Source organism: Mytilus trossulus, chromosome 7 (assembly GCF_036588685.1).
Source record: "Mytilus trossulus isolate FHL-02 chromosome 7, PNRI_Mtr1.1.1.hap1, whole genome shotgun sequence".
NCBI classification, from domain to species: domain Eukaryota; kingdom Metazoa; phylum Mollusca; class Bivalvia; order Mytilida; family Mytilidae; genus Mytilus; species Mytilus trossulus.
Genome location: NC_086379.1, coordinates 69,127,291 through 69,141,876, shown reverse-complemented (window position 1 = coordinate 69,141,876; position 14,586 = coordinate 69,127,291). Strand labels below are relative to the sequence as shown.

Below are 14,586 nucleotides of genomic sequence, written 5' to 3'. Positions count from 1 at the left end.
AATAATGCTTATTTGGGCCCTTTTTTGGCCCCTAATTCCTAAACTGTTGAAAATAAAACTCCCAAAATCAATCCCAACCTTTATTCTGTGGTTATAAACCTTGTGTCAAAATTTCATAGATTTCTATTAACTTAAACTAAAGTTATAGTGCGAAAACCAAGAAAATGCTTATTTGGGCCCTTTTTGGCCCCTAATTCCTAAAATGTTGGGACCAAAACTCCCAAAATCAATACCAGCCTTTCTTTTATGGTCATAAACCTTGTGTTAAAATTTCATAGATTTCTATTCACTTTTACTAAAGTTAGAGTGCGAAAACTAAAAGTATTCGGACGACGACGACGCCAACGTGATAGCAATATACGACGAAAATTTTTTCAAAATTTGCGGTCGTATAAAAACTAACATCTCTTCTCTAATATACCAATGAATTTTGCATCTTTTAGTGAAAATAGGGATAAAAGGCAGAAAATCAGCATAGAAGATTAATTCACTTGAAAAAAGAGGGTGCCTGACAACTTACAAAAGCTATTTCACATAAAACACAAATATATGAAATTTTGATAGCAAAGGGGAGATAATTTAGTTCTATTTGGAACGAATCAAAAATGAATTAAATCAATTGGAGCCACAATTATCTCTTACTCTGATACCTTATATATTAATTAGACATCCCATAAATAGATAACAAAATTCACCAATTTACATTATTTAATAACTGGAAGTTCACCTTTAACATTTTAATTGATAAGACTGTCAAACATTTTTAATAAAGGAAGTTCTTCATGTTAATGAAAAAAATGCAAAACTGGTTCAATTCATCATCCAAAACAATCTTAGGCAGAAATATCTCATCTTTGCAAGCTTGAAAAATAAACACCTCAAATTGGAAACTATTTTTGAACGGTACACAACAACCACTTAAGACGATGCCTACTACGGTCCAGTATGATAACTAGTTATAATGATATTTACAAAAGGCCTTACACTAATCTGGTAGTATCACAGTTCAAGGAAACTTCATGTATCAATTCTATATAATTCTATTCTACAATGATATTCATATATTATAAACCAATTACAACTGACGGGAGGATTTACCCTGCCACTTCTACATGCAGTAGTAACCAACAATAAACACAACAGTGCTGCTTTACTGATCATCATTGAAGCTATATTGAAAGTCTTTACGATAAAGGTTTTACTACAAGTATCACATAAACATACATTATTATTATCAATGATTCAATTTGATGTCAAGGTCAGACAAGCACTACCAAAAAGACATGTACACCATACAATCATTTGGTACACCAAATGTAGTACTGTAACCTTAAAGATTATAGAATGCTAGAAGCTGATCTAACCACAAAGACTTAACATTGACCAATCAACATCAAAATGAGGTCAAGGTTGGACAAAACCTGCCATCCAGACTTTTATACCTTAAAACCATTCCATAAAACAACTTAAGCTGACCTTTTGTAAGAAATTTAACTTTCAGAAAATCTTAACATTCTAATCAATCATATATAGAATAAGAAGATGTGGTATATATATATGCATTGTTTGAGTAGTTTAGGAGAAGATCTTTGAAAAAGATTACAATGGACAACAACAGACAACAAACATTCACAATAGTTCATCTTAGCCAGATGAATTAATAATAAAGTTAGTTTGCAATAATAAATTTCAACATAACCCTTCATGTAGGAAAAGACTTAAGTTAATGACAACCAAAAAGTGGATTCCTGTCCTGTTAACAGCCGGGATGGGGTCGACTACTTTAAAATGTAATCAATCAAATTACAATTACTTTGCTAATAAAATGTAATCGATTACATTACAATTACACCCTATTTTAAAAGTAATCAATTACATTAGATTACTTTTATTGATTACAGCTGATTATGATTACTGATTACGATTTCCCCATGCATGGTTAAGAGTGAACACTTACCCGTATTATATCTCCTTCTTTAAACGTCAATGACTGTGGATCATAAACATTAAAATAATCCTTTATAGCTCTAGCTTGTACAGCAAAACTAGCTTCTGGAAAAAAATGGAAAAAAATATTGTAAGAACTTAATAATTGGTATACAATAAACATTAGATAGTTCAATAAAATCAAACATAATTTTCAAATAAATCAGTGGTTATCAAAAAATCCTATATCACAGCTAATAAAGATTTAACAGCTTTAGTGTTTTAACCATACATTGTATCAGTTTTCCTATAAACTGAGCTTGTCTAATATAAGGTATAAAGCTACATGTCAAGTCTTTTACCAGAGACAAAACTGTTCTGTAATCCTACTAATCATGAACAAGACTTATGGACACTATGTGTGAACAAACTATTGAGTAATCCTGTAAGTCCTAACAAACATCTTATGAACACATTGTGTGAACAAACTATTAAGTAATCCTGTAAGTGCTCACAAACATCTTATGAACACTATGTGTGAACAAACTATTAAGTAATCCTGTAAGTGCTCACAAACATCTTATAAACACTATCAATGAGCAATATGTGTGAACAATCTGTTCTGTAATCTTGCAAGTGCATAACAACTGCCTTGCAAATTGCTTGTTTCTGAATCCATAATATTATTTCATTTGTATAATATTGTTAAAAGTTGATTTATCTGAATAAATATTGTTTAAACCAACTGCCTTGTGAACATGAACACTTTCAATAAACAAAATGTGTGAACAAATTATCAAGTAATCCTGTTGGTGCCAGTAACAGCCACTTTATGAACACTTTCAGTGAACTACCTATCATCTATCCCTGAACGTGCACAACAACCTGTGGAACACTATGGATGGATTGAGTGAACAACTGTCAAGTTATACTGTTAGTGCAGAACAACCACCTTGTGAATGCTATCAATAAACTAGATGTGTGAACAAACTGTCATGGAATCCTGCCACTCTTATGAATACAATTGAGGAATTATCATTCCTGTTCATTAATCACTAAACAAATCTCTGATGAACTTTGGACTTGACTCATCATTAGTATATTTACACAAACATTAAAATTACAGAACCTTTTATAGCTGTATAACTCTACAAATAAGGACTTGCCAAGTATATATATATATATACCCAAGTATATATATATATATATACTTTATAGTTTATGTTACATATAAAGTATTTTTCATTTCTGTCTTTAACATAATACAACACCTTCAGCTAATTTACTTATCAAATAATTTTTCTACCACAAAGGCAAAGGTGAAACAAAAAACATACATCTCAGGATATAAAAAGATTGACACAGAAAATAAAACCTATGAATAAGACGGACATTTCCCCACCTGACTACGAAATAAATTAACAGCATCAAAAGAAATGTTAACATTGAAATCTCTGATCAAAATTTTAATTGATAACTGAAGCATGTGAAAATCTCCTCCCAGCTATAAATATTACAGAAAAACAAACATTAGCTAGTTCATCAAAACACAAATTCGTCTTTGTTTATTTGGGGTTTTTTTTCAATTTTGTTTTCTAGTTCCCTTCAATAAATGACATTATAATACACAGATGACAATGTAACTTTTTAATTGAAAGATAAAAGTATTATTTACCTGTTATACAAGGTTATGTCATGAAGTAAAAGTGGCCTACATACCATAATAGTCAATTTATGCACATAGATAATACACCTGAGAAAACTTTTACCTGTATTTACCTGATAAAAATTCATCAACTTTCTTACTTATATAGCTATCAGTTAACTCTCGGATTTAGTAACTTTTAATTTAATTGTATTGAAAATAGTAATCTAAAGACCTATCCTGACCTAACCTTTTTGTACAAGGTTGAAATTCTAAACTTTTTATTGTAATGTAAATACCATAAAATATCTTTGAAATACAGAACACCCACTATAGAGACATAGGATTGAATTGACTTTTTTTTAATTTAAATAACTTCTCCAATGTAAACAATTATTAAAGGGAGATAACTAAGAAGTACAGGTGGAAAAGTTAATTGTCATGTTATCGTTTATTTCACATGACAACTTTTAGACTATGTTACATCCAAATCACTCTTGAAATAATTAAAATGCAATGTTTTGTAATCTCTTTTTCTTATTAAAAATGAGAAAATGGAGGAATACTAATGTTAAATGGAGATTAAATATGAATTTATAAATTAGTTACCCTTATTAAAATTATGGGCATGATTGTAATACAAATGCAAAGTTTACTATACTTAAAGAAAACTTTGTTCAAAGACTAACAAATGACTACAGCATTCAATCACCAACTGCTTATACATGGATAGTTTCAAGAGATTTTCTCAAGACTAGCCAGAATATAAGAACATTGATTTATACACTATACTTTGAAGTTTAGTAGTTTTGCCATTTCTGTTCTGACAAAATGTGGAATAATTATGACATACATGAGGTTTGGTGAATGCTTGGTAAAAGGATGATCATAGTCATAACAATGAATTTGATATTCAGCAGAATAAATCTATCAAAAAAACAAATAACATAATAACTGATGTCCATAATGTCAAGATATATATATCATTTTCAGTCAATAACCATGCAATATGTTCATCTATAATAAACATTAAACTTTAAGGCTAGACAAAGTGGTCAAATATGTGATTGAGATTCAATACTTTCCCAGGCCGAAGAGTCAGTAAGACGAGACTTGATTTTAGGAGTGTTTAAATTAAATTGCCATCTTTATACACTATTTTTGTAATACTATACAATAGGTGCCATTTTTTGATGGATCTATTTAAATCCCAGTTTATGGTATATTTTATGTATAAGGGTGTGTTTGTTATAATAGAGGCTCATGTTTTAGATCAGAAATAAAACATGTATTAGAAAGCCTGTAGGTGTTCCATAAAATATACATTTTTTATGCCGATACATATTTCACTTTTAATTTCGATATTTAAATTGACACATTCAATATGTTTATAACCACAGAAAACTATGTAAAGATCTATTACAATGACTGTGCTGTTCAGAAATACAAAGTCGTGAATTTGACAAATAATTCAACTTAAGTTGATGTGAATAAATCTAAAATATGAAAATATATCACTGGAAAATAATTATTTTTTCAAAAGAAGATGATTTTACAAATCTTTAAAGAAGGTTCAATTACATATTTTGGTTGGTGGGTGAATAACAAACCATTGTTTTCCCATGTTTTATGTTTCAACTATGCAATAAAATCACCCTCAATACATGTATCACCAATGGTTTCTGAAAAAATGGACAATAAAGCCAAACTTAATTCAATTCATATCATGAAATGTTGATAAAAATGGTCTCACTTTTGCAAAACATGGGTTACTGAAGACATGATTAAAATACAAAGTGTACGTGCATCATGACATGAACATATAAAATGCACATAGTAAGGAACAAAAATAACATTGTGCAGTATTACATCACTGAAAGTAAAGGACAAAAGGGTGAAATGTAGGTCATTATGACCTAACTTTCTTTAAAAAAATGTATTATACTAAACATCAAAACAGATGCAACTTACAGATTTGCTTGCAGATACAATGTATATCATAATTCAATTGGTTCCCCAAAGATATAACATTGTTTCTTAGTTTTGTCTCCCCTTTCTTTGATCCTTTATAAACTACATAACATTATTTACTTTTACATATAATTTCAATGAAATGAACTTTTTGTTGTTTGAACTTTGACATGACATTTTACATTTCCTGACATAAAGTAGGAGGGCAGACATATGTATATACATCCAAACCAATTTATCCTAATTTTGCCAGTAGGGGTTATGAACAGAAAAAAATATTTGTGTTTGCGTAGGCATCAACAATTTTGTATTAGTTTGTTTAGGTGATATAGATATATCTTTTTTTTTCCATTCACCTTTGCTATCATTTATTTCAGATCGCAATAAATATTTAGATATAAAAAGATGTGATATGAGTGCCAATGAGACAACTCTCCATCCAAGTCACAATTTGTAAAAGTAAACCATCATAGGTCAAAGTATGATCTTTAACACAGCCTTCGCTCACACTGATCAGCAAGCTATAAAGGGCCCAAAAAATGACTAGTGTAAAACAATTCAAAAATGTGTTTTTTACACTTGAATTCTTATTGAAAAATGTAACATTTTACTGATATAAGCTTAAAACATTATGTTCACTGTATGATACAGCTCTTTTTATATTATCTATATTATCCAAAAACAAAATTAATTCGTGCCTTTTTTAATCAATCCAACTTTTGTCTTTACATTAATACAAGTAACAAGAAATATATATTCATAAGACACATGTAAATACAAGACAAATACCTGGTCTTGACCTGCATTTCTGCATACAATTGATTGAGGTTTTATGTATACTGGGGCATATATTAATAATTTGCTTCTACTGATGCCAAGGAAACAGACGAAAAATTTGCCTTGTACAATAACTAAAGAAAGTTCAAACAAGTTGCTTTCTTTAAAAAAAAGAAATGCAATCGTAAACCCAAATGCTTGTTTGGTATTATAAATATATATAAGACAATTGTTTAACGTATAGATCCGACGTACGTCGGCCATGGTAAAAAAAATCATGCACGCTACCAATACGCTAGTCATTTTGATGCATCCAACCTGTCAATCATATTATGTATCGTGTGCTCAACGAGCTGCACAACGAGCTTAAAGCGTGTATTGGATGTGCGTAAAGCGTACCTAAGCGTAGACTCAGTCTTTCTACATTCCCAACTGCAGGTCTGTCTAGATATGTGAATGTTTGTCAATAAGTCTGTCACATTCGCCCGTATGTTTACATGTTTACCAGTCCGTCTATGTCCACTGGTTCGTTTACATGTTCACTAGCTTTGAAATAGCTTTCGGTAAGTGCGATTATTTCAGTGATTTGTGTCTATTGTTTTTATGTAATCGATTATTGTGCACCGTACCCATATTTTGAGGGACGCGAATTGCAACTGATATTTTACATTTTTTCTTGCGATGTGTTGTCCTTAAGGTTTGGTTCATGTGGGAGGGTTGGGTTTATGGCCACCACATTGTTTATGTGCAAATGTCCATTCTAAAGCCAGGAACATGTAGTACAGTGGTTGTTGTTCATAATTCATGTCGGTCAAGTTTTTTTTCGTAATTTTTTTTGATATCAATAAGGCTCTTTAGTTTTGTTTGATTTTTGTTTTTAAATCTTAATAGTCGGGGCATTTAATAGCCGACTAAATAGTGTGGTTTTTTTTTCATTTTTGTAGATACGGACCTCCATATAGTTTATATCTATTATTTGGAAGGGATTATTTAAGAGGATAATGGCAAGGCGAGAAACGGTTGACACGGAATCCTAGCATTTTACTAGTTTTAGGTTTGCTCTTTCTCAACACTGTATTACATGCCTCTGATTTTAGCTACAACCCCTTTTTCTTTTATTTGCCCTTGTCTAAACGCATGCTTCTGAAGGATTTAATAGTTCCGTTAAACTTGTTCTATGTCTTTATGTCTAGTCCCATGTTGCATGGTTGGAGAGGGTGTAATATCTTCTGTAGGTTTGATGAAGTTTCACCCGTATCGGACTTCTTCTCCTGAATGAAAGCTTTAAGGCGACGAGTATTTTTGTATGCAATGTGCCCTTAACGTGTCTCAAACTTATCTGTAACGTTTTCAACGCTCGTGTAGCGTGTATATTATGTGTGTGCAGTTTACAGGTATACGCTTGACAACTTGACGCTCGAGCTGAATGAAATTTTTTATGTTCCATTCAAATTTTCATGAAGTAAAAGCGTTCACCAAGCGTATACCTTTGCATTTCGACGTACTTCAAACTTATGGAACGCGGATTTAAACGCTTGCGTAGCGTTCCTCTGGTGAGCAATTAAGTTACGCATACGATGATACGGACTTTGTTAATTTTCTTTTTTGACTGATTGTTTTACATTATCATTTCGGGGCCTTTTATAGCCGACTATGCGGTGCGTGCTTTGCCTATTGATGAAGGCCGTATGGTGACCCATAGTTTGTATTTCTGTGTTATTTTGGTTTCTTGTAGATAGTTGTCTCATTGACATCTTCTTTTTTATATTTCGATATCTTATCGCCGAACTGGTTAAGTCTGCTAAAAATGCATGCATGATTCATTTTTAGGTTATCAGTCGTAATTAAAGTGGCACATTTTAATTCGTTGTTTCATTGCTTGAAGTATCATTTCTTACATCTGCATGGTCAAATGTGTATTTTTTTAAAATAAATTTAAGATTTAGATTTCAGTCACGGTTATTTTTTACCCCTTCATATTGAATATCTATACTTATCAGTCGCATTTTAATGACGAAAAGGATTCAGAGGTTATTATGTGACCTCCTTGTTTAAAAAAAAAGTAAATAATGTTGCAATATTTAAACAAAGAAAATAACTTTAAATTTGCAATATTAATGAAAATAAATACGGACATAACTTTCATGATTAATTTTAACGTTATTTTCAATAAACGATTATTTTTTTGGAAAAATCCTCGTTTTTACACCTATTTGAGGCACGTATTCATGATTATATTTTACATGTCCTCGGTCTATCCTAGACGTAAAATTTCAAAAAGTGCTAATACTTTTTTTAAAGATGTTATTTTTAATTGTTCTCCTTCAAATTATTTTATTTTTTCATATTCAATATCTATTTAATTTTATTTTTAATAACCTTTTTTTTTTATTTATTAAAGTTGCAATATTTAACCAAAAAAAATAACTGTAATGTAATCATATGCAAGAAAGACTTCCCTTTATATAGTTTCAGTATAACAAAAATAAATAGCTTGCTTTTTACAACATGTACATCTTCACTAAACGTAAAATCTAAAATAAAATGCTACTAAAACTCTTTCTAAATATTTTATTTTTAATTATTCTCGTTCAGAGTATAAAGCGCACTGTTTACATGAATTCTAATCTCATATCTAAACACAGCTGGTTACATCGTTTGACTAATTAAAATACTACGCATGTAGGTTAATATAATTTAGCAGCTTGTTATCGTGTGTAAGAAAATATTATATCATAATTAATTTCAGATCATACGTAAACTATCTCTATAGCAACTCAAGATGCTAATGCATATTCAACAGATTAGTAAGCTATTGCGCATGCATTTGAAAGGTGGTCATAGCTATTGCGCATGTATTTGAAAGGTGGTCATAGAAAGAACAGAAGTGTTCCGAATAACATCCGGTGTTCCAAAAGACTACATCACTCGTCCAATATATACTGCGTAAACCCTCAGGGGTTTACGCAACTATCAGCAAACAGGAAGTGGATACCCAGCAGATGTAATGAACTGTTGACACAGAGACGTGTCCCATCTGTCTGCATGAAATCTCCCAAAAAGACAATCTGGTGGACAGCAACATTGCCAATTAATTCAAAGTCACTGGACCATGAACCAGTGGGCAGGGTCTTGAAATTGTCAACAAACTGAGATGTACAGACAGTCATGTAAATACGTTTTATATATAACAGTCTTTCTATATTTAAATGAGATGGGGTAATACCCATCAAATTCTTTTCTGCACAGACGATTTTAGCAGTTAGTAAATAAGGGAGATTTGAGGTGTATTTGACTGATGTGAAGGCACAACCCTATACTGTGTTTGTTTTTTTCTACGATATCTAGTTAAGACAAATCTTATTTACAGAAGAGTCAACCCAGGAAGTAAATAACTAAAGAAGATATTGTTGTCTTTTGCAACTAGTTCCTATCAAATTATCATAAGCAGAAAAAATTTAAAACTGGTTATTAATTGAAAGTCACAAGACCATGACCTATGTTTTCAAACTGATATGTAGTGATAGTAACGCAATATATCATTAATCTATCAGGACTAGTTCCTATCAAACTGAACAAAGCAGAAAACTATCAGTGAAAATTCCTCATTTATTGAAAGTCACTGGATCATGACCCAAGGAATAAGGCCGCAAATAGTATAAAACTTATAGGAACTAAAAGTAATGCAACTTGATACAAAATATCATCAATCTACGTATCACAAGCAGTTCTCAACAAGCTAATTTAAGCAGAAAACATAACAATTGTTGACACCACCAGGGGCGGATGCAGGAATTTTCCAAAGGGGGAGCTATCCCAGGGCAAAGGGGGGTGCAAAACATATGTCCCGATACAAATGCATTGATCGGCCAAAATAAAGGGGGGGTGCGAACCCCCGGAACCCTCCCTCTGGATCCGCCACTGACCACTGATGAAGACGACCCATTGAGTTGTTATTTTAAACTGCAAATAAAGAGTGATTGGAAAGAGCATATATATTTTTGTGTAATGTGTGTTATCAGGTTATTAGTTTTCTTATTTTAATTGTTTTACATTAGTGATTTGGGACCTTTATAACTTGCTATGCAGTATAAGCTTTTGAATGCTGTGAAAAAACCTATAGTTGCTCACATCTACATCCTTTGATACAGATTTGATTCATTGGCAAGCTTTTTCAATTCTTTTTTCAACTACATCCAATCCTTTGAAAGGCTAAAACTTTAGTTAAACAATAATTGGAACAAATCTTCAATAGATATGGGTAACAATATGTGTGTCATATGAGTAAAATATAATTAAATTTAAGGCTAAAAACTCATTAATCTGGAACATCAGACAATAAAACGAATGAACTGATAAACAGACAAAGGACTACTTAATACCCAAATACTCAACTACTACAGTTTACAGATCTCATAAGGTTAAGTTGAAAGAACAGTTCCAAAAACAAATTTATGAAATTGTTTGGACTCTCTGTCTATTTAAGCCCTAATCTATGCATATTTGAATACCGGTACTCTTTTTCATGTGCTGCTATAAGAGTGTTGACAAACTTCCATTTCCAGAGTTAAAGTTTCAGCCAAAGGGAGATAACTCATATTTTCAAAAAAAAAATCATAGCTTACAAAAACTTTTTGCCTACATTATTTGAATAAAAATTACCTATTTTGGCTTATAAATATAGGCAAACTAGGCAGGGTGTAGCACAAATGAACAATATAAACCTACCTGCAAGGAGTTGTTTGAGATCTTTGGCAGCACGACACAGGGTGTATTAATTTAAGAACTAAATAAACCTACCTGTAAGAAGTTGTTTGAGATCTTTGGCAGCACGACACAGGGTGTATTAATTTAAGAACTAAATAAACCTACCTGAAAGAAGTTGTTTGAGTTCTTTGGCAGCACGACATGGTGTATATTTTAGCACTAAATAAACCTACCTGTAAGAAGTTGTTTGAGCTCTTTGGGAGCACGACATGGTGTGTATTTTAGCACTATATAAACCTACCTGTAAGAAGTTGTTATGAGTTCTTTGGGAGCATGACATGGTGTGTATTTTAACACTATATAAACCTACCTGTAAGAAGTTCTTTGAGTTCTTTGGCAGCACGACATGGTGTATATTTTAGCACTATATAAACCTACCTGTAAGAAGTTGTTTGAGTTCTTTGGGAGCACGACATGGTGTATATTTTAGCACTATATAAACCTACCTGTAAGAAGTTGTTTGAGTTCTTTGGCAGCACGACATGGTGTATATTTTAGCACTATATCTAAGGCAGTCTCCCCATGAGAGTTTGTCCTATTTACATCTACACCACACTGTAAAGAAAACTCAGTTTTAACAATACTATATTTACCAAAAATATCTTATTGGCGAATAACTGCCTGTAAACACAGCAAACAGATAAGTAAGAAAAGATCCATAATAAATTTCATAGTGCTCAGATTTCAATGACAGCTTAATTTCAACAAGAAGAAACTTCTTTTGAGCAACACTTAACAGATCATGAGTTCTTTTCATGTTTTTTATAGATCATGGTTTTACTACAGGTACATATATTTAACATAATCTATGATCTATGAAAATGAGGTCAAGGTCAGATGAACCCTGCAAGACAGACATTTACACAATCATTCCATTCACCAAAGAAAAATTGACTTACTTTTTGTATCTTAGAAAACAGACCTAATCACAAAAATCTTGACCTTGATCAATGATCCATAATACTGAGGACAAATGAATTTAACAAGATGGCATGTCAAACAATCATTTATTTATCAAATATAGCTAAGCTATTTCTTATAATATCTGAAAAACAGACCTAACCTAGAAATCCTAGTGATGAAAATAAAGGCAAGATCTGATGTATGTGTACCAAAGCCAGACAATAATGTGTACATTACAATAACTCCATACACCAAATTAAGTTGACCTGTTACTTTAAGTATTTAACAAACAATCAAGAATCATGAACACTTAACATTGATCACTGGCCCATGAAAATAAGGTCAAGGATGAACCTTAAATTTTCATGTTAATTTTTATTCTTTATTTTCTGATACTTCTTTAAATAGAAATGAGCATCCCTTGATTACATTATTTTTTTACTTTTCATCTATTACTTACATCAAGAAGTAATTTAGCAACATCTACTTTTCCACACAATGCAGCCTGGTGGAGACAGGTTCCCTGTTGAGTTAATCTGTTTATATCCATACCAGCTTGCAGTAATAATCTAGTGAAAATATAAAATAAAGTATCAGCCGATAGAAATAGATTGATTGTTGTTTACTCAACTTAGAAGTTAGAGGCACATTTTTCCACATAAAAAATGGATAAAATGATAAACACATATAACATATTACAAATTCAATAAACTCATTATGATTTGTGGGGAACTATTTTTTGAGATTCTAAAGTTATAAGTGAACCATGAAAAGAAACTACACAATCTGTCAAATATTCAAAATTAAAATCTTTGTTGAAACCAAAAAATCAAGTATCCAAAAAGTATTTTTTTTCAGAAATCTATGAGAGCATGTTGTCTAACAGTTTTAAACTTGAAGGAAAATTTCTCATGTAATAATTTGTATCTCACAATTTCTACATGACCATTTTATCTGCAACGTTTCTTATTTCAGATTGTTCTTGTGTTACCTACCTGAGAATTTCTACATGCCCATTCTTAGCAGCCAGATGTAAACAAGTAGTATTACCATCTACCATATCAAGAGGTGTTTCAAACAGCAAAGAAGCACATAAATTACTTCTCAGTAATAAATCTACAACCTGGAAAAGAAATAGGTTACTTTGAATAAAAGAAATAATCAGTTCATCTTTACACATTCAATCATAATTGTATACCGATATCATACTGCTAAGCTTAATATTTATATCAATATCTAATTTTCTGATTAGAAAATATTGTTCATAAGATTTAACTAAAAAATAAAAAGAGGTACAATACCGGTAATCATACATTAAAAATGGGTATCTAGTGTTTCCCAAGAATGCCTAAGCTGAGTACACCAAAGTACTTTAGAACCCATAATAAACTGTTCTGCTGTCCAGGACAATTTATATGTAGCAGTATATGTAAAGTTATAATTATCCTCATGGTCAATTATGCAGACTTCTTTTCTAAAAAAGACCTTCAACTGCTTACATCATTTTGACTTTAGTAAATATATTATCTATTAGGCAATCATACCGCAACTCCTTATTTTTGTAAGAAATCATAACTCTCTAACAATTCTACATAAATTACAAGTATTGTTGTGCCATCATCGTACAATTAGTCAGAGTTATCTTCCTTAGCTTGCATTGCCAAAAGTTTAATAAGGCTACAAAAGTTGCATGTACCAGAATTGGATTGTTATCTTTATTTGAAGAAATCACATTATCAGCTGTTCTAGCAATTACTACAAGTGAAGGTATAGGCAAGTGGGTTCATTAGCCTGATTCTTTTTATTTTGGTATATTTTTTTGTTCATTATTGTTTAAAATAATTTGTTGGTTTTCTACATATCTTTCAAGAAGTTGCATACTCTTACCCTATATCTTCCAAACTCACAGGCCAGATCTAATGGTGTTTTATTCTCATGGTTTAGAATTGCAGGCACAGCGTTGTGTAACAGTAATAAGTTTGCCTGAAAAAGATTAAACAAAAGTAATGACAATGTTTATTGATACAAAATGTATGTGACAAATAACTTGTATTCTATGTGATTAAACTTTACCAAGCGGCGAAGATTAACATAACAAAATTCAATATAAAAGCCCAATTTATTGATATAATTCTTTAAATTCAGAATTATTGAGAGTTTCTTATAAATTCGAATAATGTGACTAGATAAGTATCGCAATAATAAGAACTTGCATTTTGATAACCAAAATATAGATAGGTATGTAATTTTTTTTTAAATCATAATAATTAAACTCGCATTCTTGTCCAGTTTTGAAGAATCACAATAATTAATGCAAACAATAATTTCTGAATTTACAGTAGTCCATTACTTGTATAATATGTAATTCTGTTCAATGTTCACTAGGACCAGGCTCTATTACAAGCTATGAAAATAAGTGACAACTTCACAAATTGGTCAGCAAAGAAGAGCAAATGAATGAATGTTTACTATAAACCTTGTACTACATGTAACACATAAATGGAAACTATAAAAAAGAAGATGATTGCCAATGAGAGAACTGTCCACAAGAGACCAAAATGACACAGACATTAACAACTATAGGTCACCGTACAGTC

The 14,586-nt window shown here is 31.3% G+C and overlaps 1 protein-coding gene across 1 annotated transcript in view; it reads right to left on the bottom strand.

Moving 5' to 3' along the window:
* Positions 1-14,586, bottom strand: part of LOC134726624 (caskin-2-like) — an 88,982-nt gene that overhangs the window by 54,709 nt on the left and 19,687 nt on the right. Inside the window, exons 5-9 of the mRNA XM_063591036.1 lie at positions 13,877-13,972; positions 12,985-13,112; positions 12,450-12,558; positions 11,533-11,641; positions 1,958-2,052 (exon numbers count right to left, since the gene is read on the bottom strand). Of these exons, the coding sequence (XP_063447106.1) occupies positions 1,958-2,052; positions 11,533-11,641; positions 12,450-12,558; positions 12,985-13,112; positions 13,877-13,972 (537 nt within the window). The remainder of the gene's footprint in view (positions 1-1,957; positions 2,053-11,532; positions 11,642-12,449; positions 12,559-12,984; positions 13,113-13,876; positions 13,973-14,586) is intronic.